The sequence below is a fragment of the Tachysurus vachellii genome, chromosome 14, assembly GCF_030014155.1.
Source record: "Tachysurus vachellii isolate PV-2020 chromosome 14, HZAU_Pvac_v1, whole genome shotgun sequence".
NCBI classification, from domain to species: Eukaryota; Metazoa; Chordata; class Actinopteri; order Siluriformes; family Bagridae; genus Tachysurus; species Tachysurus vachellii.
Window position 1 is genome coordinate 5,046,393 of NC_083473.1, and position 18,927 is coordinate 5,065,319.

At 40.7% G+C, this 18,927-nt stretch overlaps 3 protein-coding genes across 3 annotated transcripts; 1 reads left to right on the forward strand and 2 right to left on the reverse strand.

The window, feature by feature from the left end:
* Positions 1 to 916: 916 nt before the first annotated feature.
* Positions 917 to 4,223, reverse strand: LOC132856763 (uncharacterized). The gene is made up of 5 exons (XM_060886491.1): positions 4,150 to 4,223; positions 3,621 to 3,693; positions 3,199 to 3,227; positions 2,615 to 3,096; positions 917 to 1,887 (listed from the first exon to the last, which is right to left on the reverse strand). The coding sequence occupies exons 2-5, from the start codon at positions 3,675 to 3,677 to the stop codon at positions 1,364 to 1,366; spliced, it is 1,092 nt and encodes a 363-aa protein (XP_060742474.1). The 5' UTR covers positions 3,678 to 3,693; positions 4,150 to 4,223; the 3' UTR covers positions 917 to 1,363.
* Positions 4,224 to 4,303: 80 nt separating this feature from the next.
* Positions 4,304 to 9,208, forward strand: LOC132856762 (uncharacterized). The gene is made up of 2 exons (XM_060886490.1): positions 4,304 to 4,374; positions 5,618 to 9,208. Exon 2 carries the CDS (start codon positions 5,631 to 5,633, stop codon positions 7,698 to 7,700), a length of 2,070 nt encoding a protein of 689 aa, XP_060742473.1. The 5' UTR covers positions 4,304 to 4,374; positions 5,618 to 5,630; the 3' UTR covers positions 7,701 to 9,208.
* A 2,439-nt stretch (positions 9,209 to 11,647) lies between these two features.
* On the reverse strand, positions 11,648 to 17,047 carry rnf139 (ring finger protein 139). Its single transcript, XM_060887010.1, has 3 exons — positions 16,712 to 17,047; positions 15,294 to 15,868; positions 11,648 to 14,926 (listed from the first exon to the last, which is right to left on the reverse strand). Exons 1-3 carry the CDS (start codon positions 16,872 to 16,874, stop codon positions 13,649 to 13,651), a joined length of 2,016 nt encoding a protein of 671 aa, XP_060742993.1. The 5' UTR covers positions 16,875 to 17,047; the 3' UTR covers positions 11,648 to 13,648.
* Positions 17,048 to 18,927: the final 1,880 nt, after the last annotated feature.

Sequence of the window (18,927 nt, forward strand, 5' to 3'; positions counted from 1 at the left end):
TACTCATGAAATTCAATTCATTTACATTTTCTGTATAGCGCTTTTGACCGATAGCAGGTTTTACAGAAATATATAAATTCAGAATATAAATGATCAGTTTAATTTAATTGGATTGAATTGGTGACATCACTGTTCCATGTTTTCTATATGCAGAGATAATGTCTCTCACATCTTCTTCTTCTACTTTGGTCTTTTCCCTTTAGGAGTCACCACAGTGAATCAGCTGTTTCCACCTAACTCTATCCTCAACATCCTCTACTCTCGCACCAATTACCTTCATGTCCTCATTTAGCACATACCTTTTGCCCTTCCTCTTGACCTCTTACCTGTCAGTTCCATCTCCAACATCCTTCTGCCAATATAACCATCTCCCATCTGGACAGTATTAGGAACGAGCACATCAGAGGAGTACATGTTCAAAACAGCCAACCTGAGCTGTCCCTCTGATGTGCTCGTTCCTAATCCTGTCCATCCTCGTCAAGATAATGTCTCTCACTTACTCTGCATTATTTATTTATTTATTTTTATCACAACATAAAACTGAGCTGCTTGTTGAGACTTTTTTAAACTTATTTCACATTATGCTTTATATATCATTCAACAGGTCTGGCAGTCTGGATGTATCAAGTCTGGATGTGTTTAGTCAGATATCGAGTTAATTAGTTAATTGAGTAATTAAGGGGGCAGTTGTGCTTCATTACACAGCACCATATGGTGAATATTTTCCTTTAAAAAAAAAACATACTTTGAATCCAAAAGATAAATGATGAAACGTATGTCTAAAGTGAGGAATATATACCGTATATACCATACACTGCTATAGGGGGGTTTGGGTTAAGAATTACAGGGATAGGTTTTTGTCAGTTCTTATATGCACAATATTCTAAAAAAAAAAACAACAACAACAACTTCACACTGTCTGTTTAAACTCCATGACATTTTTATTGATTACAGAAATCACTGTATATTATATTATATTTTCATGCACTATTCTCCCAGGGATAGCCAAAAAACTTTATCAAACACAAAACAGCCACCTTCATACTGCATTATAAATCATGTAAATCACCATGTTTTTAATTTATTCATGGTGTTTTTATAAATGTTAGGTTCTCCATTATTTCAAGCAACTCAAAGATAAGTACAGCTCTCATAGAAAGTTATTACATATGTGGACAGAGTTTAAAAGAAGAATTCTGTGCTTGTGATTTTGGCAAAAGAAAATAAAAAGCATAAATTTTGAAAAATGCCATGTTTGGATGCAACAATCACAAAAAAAAAAACCCTCAGGAATCCTAGAAGAACTGAATAGTGTTAAATGGTTATTAGTGATATTTTGACATGTAGATAAGGTAAAACAAGGTTATATGTAGTTCAGCATGACGCTATCATCTGTAGCATTATTTTGTGAAGCGCAGATAGCTCTCAGGTGTCGGTCGGTCTGCTTCATCTTCCTGATGAGTCTCGAGACTTCCGTGTTACAGAGCAGCTCATTCCCTGCGATTTCTCCTGCCGACTTCATTACCTCCTCCATCACCTGCAGCACAGACTCATGGAGGATAAATCTGCGAGTGTGTAGCTCCAACACGTTGACCTGGCCGCTAAAGACACTCAGGACGTGAACGGCACGCCTCATCTTCAGTTGCAACTCGGCCAGACTCCGTCTCTGCTTTTTCACCATGTAGATATCGTTACGGATCTCCGTCAGCTTCTGATCCATCTCATCGATGTTAAGATCTGTCTGGACAATCTGGTACTTGTGGTCATGCACTTTGCTTGTGTAAGTGTCCACTTGGTTCTTAAACTTTTGCAATTCTTCTTCAGCTATTTTTATGGCCTCTGATGCTTCCTTTAGTTCTATCATACTACCAATGACCAACGCGGGACCTGTAAAGAAAATGTATATATTCAGCCAGTTGGCAGATTCTATAATCCAGAGGGAATAAGATACAGACAGATAATTGGAATTATAAGGTTCTTCACTTGAAAGTGTTTTGGACCATTTATCTTTGGTCTGTGGAAAAATAGTGAATTAAAGCGAATTCTTGAACCAGATGTCATTGATTTGTTAACAGAAGGTCTGAATATAATGTTAGAGTTATGCTAGTCAAATTGTTATGGTGATGCCAGAGATTAATGTCTGGTCTCCGATGACTTGGATGACATAAGAGAGTCTTCCAGGATAATGCAGACGTTCTAACATAGCTACAAATGAATCAAACATTGCTCTTGAATAGATACTGTATAATTATTAATGTAGGTATATTGTTGGGGTAGAACTGGAATTAGCCACTCTGGATTATATGCATTGGAATTGGAAAATAGTCGACATTGGAGTCGACTTCATATCACACCATCATTCATTATTTTACTATAAATGCACATCTTCAAGTGTTTTATTCCTTACAATTAAAAAAACCTCAGACTTGCAGATTAAATCTTATCATTCTAAGGTGTCAAGGTTTCCAAGGTTTTTGACCCCTTCCTGGTTTCTCCTATTTTGCATATTGGGCACAATTAATGGTTGCAGACTTAAATGATGGTTTTAGTTATTAAAGGTAAAATGTTATTCACCAGTGGGTGCTGTGTGTTTTCTTAATCCATGTAAACTTACCAACAACCCATCCAACAAATGGTATAACTGTCAGTCCTAGCCCTACACCTGCGACCGTTGAAGCAGTTTGTGCCCTTCTTTCTTGCCTCTGTACCGTCTCTTTTGTTGAACTCAGGTGTTCCTCGGCCTGCTCCAACGCTCCCAGAGATTCAAGGAGCAACTTTTCATTCGATGCCTGCTCTGTTCTCAAGTTGTCCAAAGTGCACTTTGTAGCATCCTTCTGCCATTCGAGTGTTCCCTTGTCCCGTGTAAGAGTCTCCAACGTCTTATCCAGATGCCTCAGACATGCCGTGGCTGCCTGATCAGAAAGCTGCATACTTTGCCAGGCCAGCACTATCTGCTGTCTGATGTACTCATGGTTGGAGCAGTACCCAGTAATGGGATCGATATCTGCAGCCTCAAGAGCTTCATAGACCCTGTCGAGAGAGCTGAGGCAACTTTTCAGTGGCGCGACAACAGCCTGGGCTGAATTCTTCACAACTCTGACAAGACAAACAAATCAAAGAGGCAATGTTATCTTGTAATATATCAGGACAAGTCCTTTCTATTTCATACAGTCATGTGGAAATTAGTGCTCCACTTACTCATATGAACAGGTCTGGTACATGTTAACCTAATATTAGAAACAGAAAGTACAATCAATTTGTTACTTGATATCCTTCTGAAAAGGTCATTATAGACTATCGTAATAAGCATCACAAGACACTCCGCTTTCCCTGAAACATTTACATTTGCAGTCACAGCATTTGGCAGATACAGTTATCCAGAGTGACGTACAAAATTGCTCTGAAGACTTTAACAATGAATATATCAATTCTGTTTGACTAAGACACAGACTAAGGAACCCATCAGCCTAAAAACACTGTTGGGAGGAAATTTATATATAAATAAGTAAGCGCTAGTTTAAGTACTTCAGGAAGAGGTAGGTTTTGGCTGTTATGACATGTTGGGGAAGTTTATTCCACCACCTCAAGGCCAAAACAGAAAAGAGTCTTGATGAACCAACCTTTTGCCCTAAGAGACGGTGGGACCAGTCGAGCGCTGGTAGAAGAAACTTCCACATGTTTCATATGTTGACACTGAAAGAAGAGATTTATTGATAGTGATTATATTAACATTTTTAGAATAATTGTTTTTTTTAAAAAAAACAATATACCAAATCTATATAAACATTTGCTGTATACACACATAAAGTCTCTATAAAATAGCAAGATTTTCTTTTTATGTAAAAAAAAGAAAGAAAGAGACAGTTTCTACATTTATTGTAAAATTGCAACCTAAATATTAAAGTGAAAAACAAGAATTAAAAAGTACCAAACTCTACCTTTATCCTTGTTGCTTGAAATACCTTTTTTACATCTTTGTTATTGCACAGTTATTAAATTAGTTTTATTACATAAGCTGAGTTCAAGTGAATATCATTCTGGGCTTAAATATAAATTTAACCGAATGAAACAATAACATATTTTATACAGAACACAACACACCAAACAACAAGCTCATCACAGACTTTCCATTAAACACAAAAATTTCACCTCTTTCCCTGTTTCTATTCCTCGGGTTCACAGACGACTGTATCGAAAGCGTTTAACATTAAACTGCAGCGCTGCAGCTTACATGGTGGGGGATTTTTGTGGGGGTGGTAAAAATTCCAAAAGGAGGAGGCTTCGGGGTATAAATACATCTCCGTTGAAGATTACAGAGCTGTTAAAGAAACTCACTTTCACTTCACACCGTGCGTAAGCTGTCGGGATATTGAGGTAAAGCAACAGTTGGTTTTTCTTTTATTTCTAAAGAATATTTCTCTTAAGCGTAGCATTTAGATCACAATTTTAAAGATATCTCACTTCTTTGACCTCAAGTATTGATTAAAGTGTTGATTTATTACCGTAGAACTTGCTTATACTACAACTACTGAGTTGCCATCCTGAGCAAAGTTAACTTCTAGTTTGATTATAGGATTACACTCTATAGGATACCCAGAGTGTGATGTGTCTCAAAGTTAAAAGGAATTCAATATTATTCATGACTGGTTCCATAACTACACATTGCGATGTTTCTTTTCCTCTGCTGACATAAATCATGACCTGCTTGGCAACAGACAAGCTTGATTAATTCTCTGTTAATGTAATGACTCACTGCTGTGTTTGAGGCCAGGGGTATGTCTGAAGCAGCTGAAAAGAATCACCACCTACTTCTATGCTAGCTGTTCTTCATGTATTACTCCATACTCCGTGTATTACTTTACTGTTGCACTTTACTTTACTGACTAAATAGTTGTATTGTATTATGTTTTACTGTCTGGTTTACGCAGATGCACTATATCTACTAACGTGTAATGCACTTTGTTTTTTGTTATTTTATGTAACTGAGTTTTATGTAGCACCATGGAGGAACATTGCTACATGTTTCTTCTATATATGCTTGAAATGACGATAAAAGCATCTTGACTTGACTTGAACTCCCACGCTTATTTAAAAAAAATGACATAGTTAAAAAAAGAAAGTCTAGATCTGGTCCAGGAAGAGTTGGAGCTGTTCTGGCACAACACTTTACCTCTGCACTTTTTATTTTTTAATTTGTCCGCCAGGGGGGCACGGTGGCTTAGTAGTTAGCACGTTCGCCTCACACCTCCAGGGTTGGGGGTTCGATTCCCGCCTCCACCTTGTGTGTGTGGAGTTTGCACGTTCTCCCCGTGCCTCGGGGGTTTCCTCTGGGTACTCCGGTTTTTTCCCCAGTCCAAAGACATACATGGTAGGTTGATTGGCATCTCTGGAAAAATTGTCCGTAGTGTGTGAGTGTGTGAGTGAATGAGAGTGTGTGTGTGCCCTGCGATGGGTTGGCACTCCGTCCAGGGTGTATCCTGATTTGATGCCCGATGACGCCTGAGATAGGCACAGGCTTCCCATGACCCGAGGTGGTTTGGATAAGCGGTAGAAAATGAATGAATGAATGAATTTGTCCGCCATCGCACTAAGCCAAATCTTCTATTCTCTTTGGCAGGAATAAAGAGATCATGGATTCCCAAATTGCAAAGATAAACCAAAGCCTCAACACAGCCGAAGAGATGAGAAAGCAAACTCAGCTTATAATGCAACCCTATGTCAACTGGGAGGAGTATCTAACTCCTGTACCGCTCTCCATCGCCATCATGGCAGAACTGGCCTGTTTATCTTCCAACAACGATTTCTCCATCAACAAAAATCCACCCCAAAATGGCTACAAGTACATCAGATATCCAGACTCATTTTGTGCCTGCCTCATGCAAGTGTGTAACTCTGGCTGGAGGGCGTTCAATGAGGCCCATAAGAATATGGATCAGATTAGACTCCACACGATAACTGTTCCAAATTACATGCAAAATGTGGTTAAGATTCTGTTACAAGGCAGCAATGATGTTGTTCAAGCTCATCTCCCTGATCAGCTGGAGAAAATCCATGTCATTGCAGACCAGTGTCTTGAGCTGGCCAATGCAACAGAACAGCGTTTTGTTGATGTCATCAATATTATCCAAGAACTGCTGGAAGTGTGTCTAAACGCTAAGAACATTTATGGAGAGGAGTTAGATGGAGTCAGGAAGAAACTAGAGGAGAGTAAACTGAGACAGGAGACATCAAATGAAGCGGTGAAACGCTCACAGAAAGGGGTCAAGGCATTAGAGGAAGAACTCAAGGAAGCAAAACAAAGTTACAAAGCAGCAATGAAGAACCTTCCCGGTGGGTGGGAAATGATGGCTATGGATTTAATTGGAGCTGTGACTGATGGCATATCAAGTATATTTCAGGGACTCTCAGCTCTAGTGACTCAACCAGTGTCCCAAGTGTGTAAAGCTACAACAAGAATTGCTGACACAGTGCACCAAATCAGGAGTGAAAACACTGCTGTTGATCCTGTGGATGAAATTAACATCTATAGCAAGTCTATGGAAATCCTGAAATGTGCAGAAACTATTGAGAAATTTGTGGAGGAGGACAAGATCAACTGGGATGTTTTGTATGATAAAAGAAGCAATGCTACACGAACAGATTTCCCAGCAAGTCAGTTCAAAAGAATTCTGAGCAATTTGGAAAAAATCCCAAACTGTATACCAAAGTATAATGCCCAAAACTTATGTGTAGAGGGCATGGAGATCTGTCAAGAACTTGCAAAATATGCACCAGCTGGGAATTGTGACGAAGCCACAACTGCGTCACTGATCAAAAGAATCCGAGAATTGACCGAGGCGGCTTGCAGGTTTGACAGCAAAAGCAAAGACGTGACAAAGTCACCTTCACTGACTCCCAAACCACCGATGATGTTTAAGGAACAAAGTAAAATGGAGAGAATGACCGCTTCACAAAAGGCATCGAAGAATGCCAGGTTCCGCATAGAAATGACCCGAGTGCAAATGAACAAGACCAGAGAGCTCTATGACAGGAGTGTGGAGAACATGGAGAAGAACCAAAAGGAGCTTACTGAAATCCTGATCACCATGAGAAACTGTGAAGTCAAACAGATAGACTTCAACACCACCATTCAAATGTTGATCAAAGGCCTGGATGCCATGGGAAAAGTGAAACAACACTGGGAGAAGCTGGTGCACTTTTTTCAGATGGTGTCCAATATTGTGAAAATCAGCCTGCACACAAGTCTCAAAGACTTTACCACCACATCTGAAAAGACTCAAGCACTTTCCTACAACGAGAAGCTCTTCAGCAAAGACCTGCTTTACAATCAAGCATTTCAGGCCACCAACATCTCCAGCCTGGTCCACATGATCTCAAGCACCTATACTGAGGTGTCCAAAAAATACCTCATGGACAGCGTCAGTTCTCTGGGAACACTTTTGTCCATGGATAGAGAAAGTCCAGAGTTCCTGCTAACGCGAACCCAGTTACAGGAGTCCTGTGACATGGCTCAGAAAGCCATCTTAATGCTTGTGCTCAAAAATAAGAATGAGTTTGAAAAGAAGACTAATTTAAGGCTGGAGAAGGTTGAGAGAGAGTTGCTTGCCATTCTTCCCGCCGCCAAACCTGAAGAAATACAGCGTATTCAAGAAACTGCACAAAGTGGATTCACAGAGGATGAAGCATTAGAATATGCCTGAGAGAGAAAGCACCAAAAACCAATCGGCCACTCGTCCACAATGTCGCAATCCATCATACTCAGAATCTGTAAATTCCCTACTTCTGACCAGGAAGCCTGAAATAAAACAGTCCTTCAACTCAGACGATCAGGCGACATCCACACATCCGCCCAAGTTCTCCAACATAAACACAAATTATGTAGTAGCTTACAGCCAGAGTATATACACTACATGGTAGAACTTTTGATTCTTAAAATAATTTCCGACCAATTTCCTTCCTTCCATTTTTTACCAACATGATAAACACCACTGTGCTTTTTGTTAAAGAATAGATCTGATATGTAATATTTAATAATACAGAATTAATTCAAATATAATAAATACAGTAGCTTTTTAGACGTTCAGCAATATCAGACACTAGCCATGCCTACTTTGTCTTGCTCTTGGCAGCCCATGTATTCCAAAAAGTAGAATCACTGGAAAATTAAATTTGGAAATATCGACTCTGAAATTTCTGAATTGTGAGTACAATCGATTGCGGAATTAATGTATTCGTTTTCTGTTATAACCATGTGCTGCAGAGGGACGGAAATTTCACACATCTGTCGTCTTGATAAATGTATTATTTATATAAATATAAATATAAATAAATATAAATATATATAAATCTTTATTAACTAAATCCTGAATGAATTAAAGTGGTAGACTGCTCAAGTTGTCAGAACTGAATTGTGTCATATTCTTTTCAGAAAAAACAAATATCACACCAAGTTACAATCATGGACAAGCTTATAATTAGCTGTGTTTCCGTGTAACATGATCTAGTTTTAATATTTAAACCAAACAAAACAGCAAGATCTGGAAAAAAAAAGTTTTATCACCCGTTTAAAAGATTTATTATTCAGTACAAAAATGTCAGTTGTTGCAGCAATGTTTTCGTTTCCATAGTAACAGCCTATACACAGGAATGGTACTTGAATGGTGAACGAGAGAGAGAGAGAGAGAGAGAGAGAGAGAGAGAGAGAGAGAGAGAGAGAATTTATTGTTGAGTTGTTGAATGTTTATCGTTGCTATAACAGACAAGACATAACAGGCTTCATCCTGGTTTGTGCATCACATATTGTTTTCTTAATAGTTATTTTAAATGTTTTGTTGTTCATACAGATTACTACAGTACACTGGTTTGCTAACTATTTGCTATTAGCTTAAAGTATGTAAATGTAACCTTCAAAATTTGCGTATTCTTAGAACATGACGATCCTTGACGGTCTTGACGAAGCCTCAGTGGCTCAGTAACTTTTTCACATCAAAATGGATTTTTTAATGTGGGAAATGTTCAAAAGTCTATGCTATTTTAGCGCAGTGTTATTACATGTGGTGTTGAGTTCAACCGATAATAATTACGTGTTTAATTAATTGCTCATTTGGCCTTTTTTGCATGTCATTCTGATTTTTTAGTTGTAGTAAAAATAAATGATATAAATTTTGTTGTAGGATTTACAATTTAATAAAAATGTGTTGGTGTTTAATTCCTGTGTTGCATTTCATTTCCTGACACTCAGCTGGAATTATTTAGTACAGATGACCAACAGAGTTGTTATTAATATGCATTAACTACACTGGGAAATTCACCTATCTGTGATCAGTTTAATCTTATTCACGTTAGGAAATTTTATCAGAAGGAACGTGTTTAAAAGGCCGCGTTTATAGCGAGGTCATTCAGAGGTTCAGAGCTTGTACCTCTTGTTACGTGGCCATTCAGATGCTTTGATCATTTTTCTGATCGAGGCATCAATTCCTTCCATAATTATACAATAAAAAAGGTATATGATTGATGATGAGTGAAATATAATTTAATATCATAGATTCAGGCATCATACCTAAAATAATTAGAATTATTTATTTATTTATTATTATTGCTATTTTAAATCATCTTTCCCTTTTTGCTCTAAAAATACAAATAGAACAATTTTCAGCTTGTATTCAGCTGCTTTTTTATTTTTTTCCTAAGTTGATATAACGTGCATAAAACGGTTTCAGTGCATCAGCTTCAGTTTACTCTTCTTTGACACTTTCAGAGGACGTGTGTAAGAGAGACAGTGTGAGAGAGACAGACAGTGTGAGAGAGAAAGAGTGTCAGAGAGACAAGCAAAGTGTGAGAGACAGAGTGTGAGACACATGCAGAGTGTGAGAGACAGGCAGAGTGTGAGACAGGCATAGTGTGAGAGAGACAGAGTGTGAGACACATGCAGAGTGTGAGAGACAGGCAGAGTGTGAGACAGGCATAGTGTGAGAGAGACAGAGTGTGAGACACATGCAGAGTGTGAGAGAGACAGCGAGTAAGAGAGACAGACGGAGTGAACATCCACATGTGCTGGATCATGTTGTTTGTGATGCTGAAAACATCTCTGCATTCTTGGAAATCAGTGTAATTACAGATCATATGGATTAAGTGTCAAATTTTCCATCATGTCACTGCTCCATTACAACAGATTCCTTTAGTGTTTCCTGATGTTAAGGAGACGTTATGAGTTCAGCCAAATCTCAGTTTTTAAGGAGCTTGATGGAGGACAGAAGCTTCACCCCTGGCTCAAGTATTCGTTCAATTCGATTCAATTAAAACGACTATTTAATTATGTATTATCTCACAAGCACACTCCATTCTCACCAACCTGCTAAGTAACAGTTAACATTTACTGAACACTGTTTTATTTTTAGCTCTTTTGTTCTGGATTGACACACACACACACACACGTTTGTTTTTGTGTATGCAATCATGAAGTCACCTTTTAGTACTAGGACAGTGAAAGTGTATTTCAGCTGGAGCTTCTTTTGGATTTATGAGGCAAGACGTTATTACATAGAATTTATTAACACCTCCGAGCAATTTAAACAATTTCACCAATTTGCAATTCCACCAACTGAATAATTCCTCTCCAGATCCTGGAAATCCTTCTTTCATTGCTTTCTTCCGAGAGCTGAGCAGAACTCAGACCAGACGCTGCTCAATACTGCTGATCTCATCTAAGGATCATTCCCTAATTTGGTGTAGATTTAGTATATTCATGTGCACATCCCCTAATGATTAAACATCTGTTTGATTGTGAACTAATTACAGGGGCTGAGTGAGGAGTTTCTGCTGGAGTAAAGCTAGTGTCCCTGTAATCACATGTTATATGATATTAAAGAAGAGCTGGAGATTTATGCCACATTAGGCTTTATGGTATAGGAAGAAAAAAAGGGGCAATTTTTTAATAAAATACAGTCGTGTGTGTAAAAAAAAAAGGGTACATTGTTTACTGCTGATGGTTAGGATGGCAAAAACTGATCCGAGACCAGCATTCACACTCCAAATCTCTAGAAGTGCAGAACAGATCCAACAACAATCAACATTCAGCGGCTCGTTTGTTTAAGGAAGTGTAAAAAAAACTTTTAATCAGACATTTGTTTTTGTGTACTTGTTTTTTTTTAGTTCAGAACTAGAGCTATGAGGCTCATCTAACTATAGAGTAACTACTTGAAATAAAACTTTATACACTTCTTGAAGTTTTCGAAGTATTTAGCGCCCTCTGCTGCCTGTGAGACGAACCGCAAGACAACAACTTCCTCTACATCATTGAGCAGAATGCTTTGAATTAGGGGCGGGGCTAACTTTCAGAAGTAAAAAAAAAATAATAAAATAAAAAACTGTTAAAAGAAGTTAAGATCGCAATTCAGTTTCAAATTCTATAAAATTATATGTACAAAATTTTAAACGTTGAAATAAATCACACATTAGCGATACGTTTCTGCCAGATTTAGAATCTATTTTTTTCTATAACAATAAATCACATGCCCATGTTGATAAACAGCAGTCACATGTAAAGTAAAGAAGCTCTGGTTTAAGTTCTATGACCATCCCATGGTACAAATAATTTTCCAAGCACGCACCAAAAATCTTTGAGACATTCCTGTGAGAAGTTTACGCATCGCTTCCAGCATCCAGTTTGATAAACAAGGCCTGATATACTGAGATGTAATGATAGTAAAACATGTGTAGCTCACGTCAGAGTCAGGAAATCATAATACTTCCACAAGGTTTAGCTTCTTTAACAGAGAGGTTTGCTATTAGTATATGGTCAAAAGTTTGTGCACCTCTGACCATCACCCCAAATTCATTGCACATAACTGTAGAGCATTCCATTGTCTTTTAGCTTTACAAATTTCCCTTGACAGGAATTCAAACACTCTTCCAGCATGACAATGTACCTGTACACAAATCCCCTGAGCTCCATGAAGACATGGTGAGGAGGTGAAGGTAGGAGTGGAAGATCTCGAGTGTCCTGCACGGAGCCCTGACTCTGACTCAACACTTTAGAGATGTGAGATTCTGAAACTGGAATCTCGTCAACATCTCGACATCAATGTCAGATCTCACTGCTGCTCTTGTAGCTGATTGATCATTAATCCCCACATCCAAACACTAATATCTAAAGGAAAGCCTTCAACAAGCACATGCATGTGACGGCCAGGGGTGCACAAACTTTTGGTTATCTAGAGTCTACTGTATGTGTAGAATTGCTCTCCTACACCGTTATTCTGGAAGAAATCTCTCTCGCATCTCTACGGCCATCCGTAGAAGACATTTACAAACTGGTGAAAGAGACGTTTTAAACAAAATCAACAGTAAAAAAATGACTTTGCTATGAGATCAATTGGCTGATTTGTAAAAGCAGTAACACATCCTTCATTTTAATAATCAAGCGATGGAGGAATCAGTTATTTTACTATTAAGGCTGCTCTTGAACAGGGTTGAAACGTGTGTGCTCAGTAGGTTCCCTCAGAGGAAATGACGTCATCGTTGGAGCTCAAAAGACAACACCAAAAAAATTAATAAAATTCAGACTAACATAAATTGGAACTTTGTCGCTTGTTATAATTCCTTTAGATCCGAAACGTTCACTTGTGCATGAAGTACGATGACAAGTATGTGGGATTACACTAACAAATCTCTGACACATGAAACTTAAATATTATATATTTTATATATTATAATTCCTTCCCTCCTCCACGTGCTACGACTTCACCCCTTGACGCCGCCCTCAGTTAAAGGTACGACTGGATTAGTAAGCCGAAAGCACTATGAATGATGATGCAAGAGCTTAGATGTGGAAATACAGTCAGTGCCATCAAAAAAAAAAAAATATATATATATACAAAAAATAAATTTAAGAATTACAAATAAAGCTGCCATTTGTTGTGTGTGAGAAGATCTGAGGCTTTTTTATTTCCAGAAATTTCCGCTACCTGTCAGCTACAATGGGCCTCATAGCTCCAGACATGAAGGTGCTCTTGCGTTAGGAGATTTATGATAGATCGGGGAAACAGAGTGCAAAAACAACAGCAAGTGCCACGATTAAGACCATCAACAGATGTGACTGGACTGAAAGGTGCAGTTTAACACAGAGTGAAGTGAGACGCTCCTCGGAGAACACGCAGTGGAATGCGGCCCTTTTCTTTTGCACGGGAAAAGCGCCACGTCGTTTTTTCTCTCTATTTACGACATGTACAACAATGTACATAAAACGGAAAGGTCACACAAGAGACCAGTAGTAGCCATTAGGAGGTAAATCTGTGTGATTACAGTAAGTAGTACGTCGACTTTGAGCTCTCGGCGCAGGAAGCGGGACAGCCAGAGAGGAGACGAGAGGATTCCTCCCACTCGAGCAGCTAACACTCCGTCTATACCTTTCATCAGCTCCCAAAAATACAAAAGAAAAAAGGAGAGAGAGAGAGAGAGAGAGAGAGAGAGAGAGAGAGAGAGAGAGAGAGAGACTGACTTTTCACCCCAGGTTTTGGAATGTTCGCACAATTTCAGCACTTTAACTCCAATCAGCCCTTTGAGTGACAGACATACAAAAAAGCGCACGCATGCACTCATAAAAGAGCAAATCCCTGAAATATTTTCTTACATTGTTTTAAAATCTCTTTCAGTCTGTATTGGAGTCTGTGTCATCATTAATGTAGTCCTCCTCCACCGGATTCGCTGCATTCTGTGCTCCCCACTCGTCTTCATCGTACTCTATACTGTCATTATCCTCCAGCAGCTCGTCGTCAGGCTCCGCCTCTGCGCCTGCCGCCTGTCTCGCTTCTGTCCCGCCTCCTTGCGCTGCTTCAAACCTTGCCTGCTCGTCCGCGGCCGGTGCCTGGCCGTTGTTGTTGGAAACAGGTGCGCGCTGGTGGGAGTCATCCTCGACGTACACTTTCTGATGGCACATGGGGCAGGTGTCCTGGATGTACAGCCATTTACGCAAGCAAAGCGCATGGAAATAATGGTGGCACGGCGTGACGCGGGCAGCCGTCACAAACTCCTGGTAGCAGATCGCGCAGACGTCCTCCACGCCGCGCAGCTCGGTGCCCGTGACCTCGGGCAGAGACTGGATCCGATGCACGGCAGCACGTCGCTTAACAAAAGTCCTCCATCCGCTCTTGGCTTGCAGGTAGATGTTGAAGTAGGCGTGCAGGCACATCATACATGCACGGATCTTACTACCTGCCTCGAACACCATGGTGTAGGCGCCGTTCCCAAACATGACGATCCCAAAGATGAACTCAACTACGTTTCCGGCCGAGCGCACATAGTACACGTAATCATCCAGCTTCTCCCAGAGCGTGCCGTAATACCCGTCGACCATGAAGAGCGCGTAGACCGTGATCGACACCAGAACCTTCAGGCACAACTCCACGCAGAACGCAGTGACGGCGAAAAGCCACGTGTTGAGCACGCAGCGCCGCCACAGCATGTCACTCAATACCACCGGCAGGGTCAGAAGCACAAGAGACACGAGGAGAGCGGGAGCGTGTCGCCGCACAGACTGCACGTGCGAGGCGCTCAGTGCCATTAACACCGGCTCCGTCATGCCGTGTACGAAGTGCAGCACGGCAGTCAGCAGCAAGCACAGGTTCCTGCTCAGGCGCACCAGACGCTGGCCTGGCTCCAGGCTGCTTAACCCTGTCTGCAGAGCAAGGATGAAGAAGAGCACCGGTGCCACAAAGCCCAAACGCCGGTCTTCCTCGTCTTCGGTGGAGCCGATGAAGGCCAGGACACCCAGGCCCAGGTAGTGTGCCGCAGATGAGATGACGGCGCTCATGCCCAGCACCGTGAGCGTCGAGTCACAGCCACTAATGATCAGACTGCTGCACAGCTCCCAGAACACATCCCACGTCACATAGGACTGTCCGTTCTCCTCCACCTGAGCCATCCTAACCTAGAAACAGCAAATCAATATAGAGGCTTAAGCACACACACTACAATTTTATCTCCACCACAAAGGTTTATGATGTGTTTAATTACCAGCAGTAATATCGCCTCCCGTCGCAGGGATGCAGCTCGGCATTTTACATTAATTCCCCTGCTCAAGCTACATCCAATTTAAAATGTGTCAAGTAATTAGTTTTAACATTTAGTCAAAAAGGTTAATAAAATCCAAATGCATGTTAGGATTAGATTTTTTTAAAATATAGTGAAAATCCTTAATCTGTCTATACATGAATGGAGAATGCAAGATTATCGATGCAGTAAGGATCCGATTCATAATCACATCATGGGACCTTTAACGGAAACTGAATTCTCACCGCATAGACCAGAACCACAGCCTGTGCAGCTAAACGTGTGAGCCAGAAGACCCGCAGCACGTCTGGCACACGAATCCTCTTCCACGTGTCCTCCAGAAGCAGCTGTAACCCATAGATGCGGTACATGTGCCGCACCAGCAGGTACACGTACCGGCACGAGTAGTAGAGTCTCTTAAAACGAACCAACAGACACACAGCCGTGTTCAGACAAAGCACAGATCCCGAGATCAGCGCCAACGTCCGCCTCACATCCACAGGAAGCTCCATGAAAAGTCCTGACACGGGCACCAGGACGTCCAGCATCATCAAGGTGGAGTATGGAGACTTTACTCCAAGCAGCAGCACGTAACCTGAGGCTAAAAGCAGCTGCAGAGCAGCCATGGCCAGCCACAGCGCAAGTCTGGTAGGAGGAAGCAGCCCGAAGCTGGACATCGCTCTGTACGTGTCCATGTGAGAAGTCACGTAGTAGTTCAGCAACACGGCTGTGGATCCAAGCAGCATGCCCACGAAGAGGCTGTAGAACTTAAACAGGGACTTCTGGGATAACACCAGCACCACACTGCACACCACAATACCTGAAAAACACACACACACACACAGAATGAGTTAGCTAAGTTACTCTACACAAGGAACACGTTTAAAGACATAATTGTTTTAAAAATCATGTGTCTCTCTTTCTCTCTCACACACACACTTTCTTTCATGACTACATGCAACACATAGGTATATCTTATCTTATCTTATTGAGCAGATTTAGGCACTTTATCCAAAACATCCTATTTAGTGGTGACATCTGACACCATCAGCTGACTTTTTAGAAAACAGTAGCTACTTTCCCCTGAAAAAACTGCCTACAGAATAAGGATAGTGGACTGTGATCTCTGAAATCAGATCATTCAAATAATAATAATAATAAATGATACAAATAATAATAATAATAATAATAATAACAATAATAATAAGTCATAATAATAATAATCATATTAACAATAGTAATAATAATATACTACTAATAATAATAATGAATAATAATAATAATAATGGAAAGAATACTACTACTACTATTACTACTACTAATAATAATAATCATATTAATGCTACTAATAATGAATAATAATGATAATACTACTACTACTACTACTACTACTACTACTAATAATAATAATAATAATAATAATAATAAACTGGGATGAGGATGAGGATCACATCCAGTTACACAAGTGAACTACAAACAACAGTAAGGAGATTAAATGTCCATGTTGTCTGAAGGTGTTACAGTGTGTTGATGAATCAGACTTTGTCACTACACTTATACTGAGACCAGGTCTTTGTGCCTCACTGACTTTAGGCCTCTTAGTCACGAAGTAACAACAATAAACACTTATATTTGTAGATAAGTGTCTGGTTATCGCTCTCACCAGTCACCCGTAGTAAAAGTTGTCCAGCTGTCCCAGTCCAGCAATCCGCCGGATCAGAGTTACAGTTACAAATGGCGTCGATGATGAAGATACAGGGGACCCGCAGCGCCACGTCCAGCACCGCCAGGGCCTGTTGGAGCAGCCGGCCGGTGTGGGAGGCCATGGCGCCGCAGGACGACCGCGCCGCTCCTTGGTACCTGTGGTTCCTCAGGAGCGCTTTCCTTCCTGACTCTACACACGCTGTTTACCTAAACACAGGGGTCTCCGCTGGCCGCCATCTTCCTTTTACCTCCTGTTGCTATGCAAAGAACGCGGAAGTGAACTAGTGTCTGTTCAACGGCGCCTGACGCAGCACGCAAAGCACGTACGGAGTTACGTCAATACGCCATTACGTCATTAAGTCGGCCAATTAACCGGAAGCAAAAAACAGTGTCGATTAAACTTAACATGATAATCTTTTAATCTTCTATCTCTAGAAAAAAAGTATTTTAATCTTTGTTTCAGTTATGTTTTCTTTGTCTCTTTCCCTGTTATATTTGTCAGTTTTTCTTTTTTTATTTCAGCATTAAATAATAATAATAATAATAATAATAATTAAAGCTGCAAGCAGCATTTCCCGGGTTCAAGCGTTTAAGGCCTTTAGGGATTTTCACATACACAAAGTGACCGGCAAGTTACAGAGGGTGCCACAATATATGTCATGTCATGCTACATATGTCATGCTACAGTGTATTATACGAGTATATGTATACTACGAATATTATACGAGTAATACGAGTCAATATCTGTGCTCGGATTGAATGAAAATCATCATTGGCTAGCTGATTGTGTCAGCGTTCTGTGATGGGCTAGTCACAGCGCCCCTCCCCTACAGTGATAGGCTAGTCACAGCGCCCCTCCCCTACAGTGATAGGCTAGTCACAGCGCCCCTCCCCTACAGTGATAGGCTAGTCACAGCGCCCCTCCCCTACAGTGATAGGCTAGTCACAGCGCCCCTCCCCTACAGTGATAGGCTAGTCACAGCGCCCCTCCCCTACAGTGATAGGCTAGTCACAGCGCCCCTCCCCTACAGTGATAGGCTAGTCACAGTGCCCCTCCCCTACACACATACAGATGTATTGTGTTGCTGTGTCTCGCTCTGCTCACTCACAGTCACACACAGAACAGCTCTCTGTCTCTCCCTCACTCACTCGGGTTCGCGGGTCTTTTCCGTTAACGTTTAGGGTTTCTTCAGCTTTTTACTTCGGGTTGTAACGTTAATAATACGTACTTACTAACCAGTAGAGTTCTTTTAAACGTGGGTTCGTTCAGACGTGGTGCTTGCTTGGTAGAATGCGAATCGCATTGCATATCTGCCTGTCGGAGATTTTTTTCTTTTTTAAACCTTCAGCTGTCTCTAACCAGTAACTAGACACTGTGTGTCTGACACATTTTTGCTGTATTTCATAAAAACATAAAGGTAGTAAGCTAGTGTTATAAATATTACAAATTAATTATTACCAGTTAAAGCCCCGCCCATTTCAAGACAAGTTACTACGCCTACTTCCTGGTTAGGCCCCACCCACTCCGAGTCAGAACCAGAATCAGAATCTTTGCCTTACAAGTCAGCACAAAATTGGGTTTTTGGACTGTTGGGGGCGCTAGAGGGCTTTTTTTTTTAAAAATGGCTGTTTTTAGTGATTTTTCCATTATAGCGCCACGAAGTGGCCAATCGCCACGATTTTTGAACTGTGACCTCAGTTTGACCTCTTTCACATGTGTCCCAAGTTTGGTGTTGATAGGTCATTTAATTCTTGAGTTATTGACATTTTAGTAAAACTGGCTCCTCACAGTCCAAACTTTTTGGGGCCCCTTAAGGACCCTGAATCAAAATTTCGACTTTTTTTCGAAAATTATTGTCATTGAGACTCCAGAGAATATTACTGCACTGGATTGGTCTTGATCAGGCGAAAAACCTAGGACTAGTTAGCAAAAGTAGGTTTCGGATAAAATGCGCGATAGCGAAAAAATGTAATGGCGGAAATGAAATTGGAGATATACGTTTTTTAAGTCATGAGCCAAGGATTCCAATGATATAAAGCACTTGAGATTTGGACATAGGGGTTTTAGGGGTTATGGGGACAAACACGTTTTGGGGCGCTGAAGCTGCCAAATTGTCCGATTCCACTGAGATTTTGGCCCTGAGTAACTGTGACCAGTACTACCATCTGACCAAG

Bases quoted from the DNA above. Each gene is read 5' to 3' on its own strand.
- LOC132856763 (XM_060886491.1), bottom strand. From the start codon at position 3,677: ATGTGGAAGTTTCTTCTACCAGCGCTCGACTGGTCCCACCGTCTCTTA. The intron at 3,097-3,198 runs GTAAGTGGAGCA...TTGTCTTGTCAG, and splicing joins TACCAGACCTGTTCATATGA to AGTTGTGAAGAATTCAGCCC. The intron at 1,888-2,614 runs GTAAGTTTACAT...TTTTCTTTACAG, and splicing joins ATTTGTTGGATGGGTTGTTG to GTCCCGCGTTGGTCATTGGT.
- LOC132856762 (XM_060886490.1), top strand. From the start codon at position 5,631: ATGGATTCCCAAATTGCAAAGATAAACCAAAGCCTCAACACAGCCGAA.
- rnf139 (XM_060887010.1), bottom strand. From the start codon at position 16,874: ATGGCCTCCCACACCGGCCGGCTGCTCCAACAGGCCCTGGCGGTGCTG. The intron at 15,869-16,711 runs GTGAGAGCGATA...TGTGTTTTTCAG, and splicing joins ACTTTTACTACGGGTGACTG to GTATTGTGGTGTGCAGTGTG. The intron at 14,927-15,293 runs GTGAGAATTCAG...TGCTGTTTCTAG, and splicing joins CTGTGGTTCTGGTCTATGCG to GTTAGGATGGCTCAGGTGGA.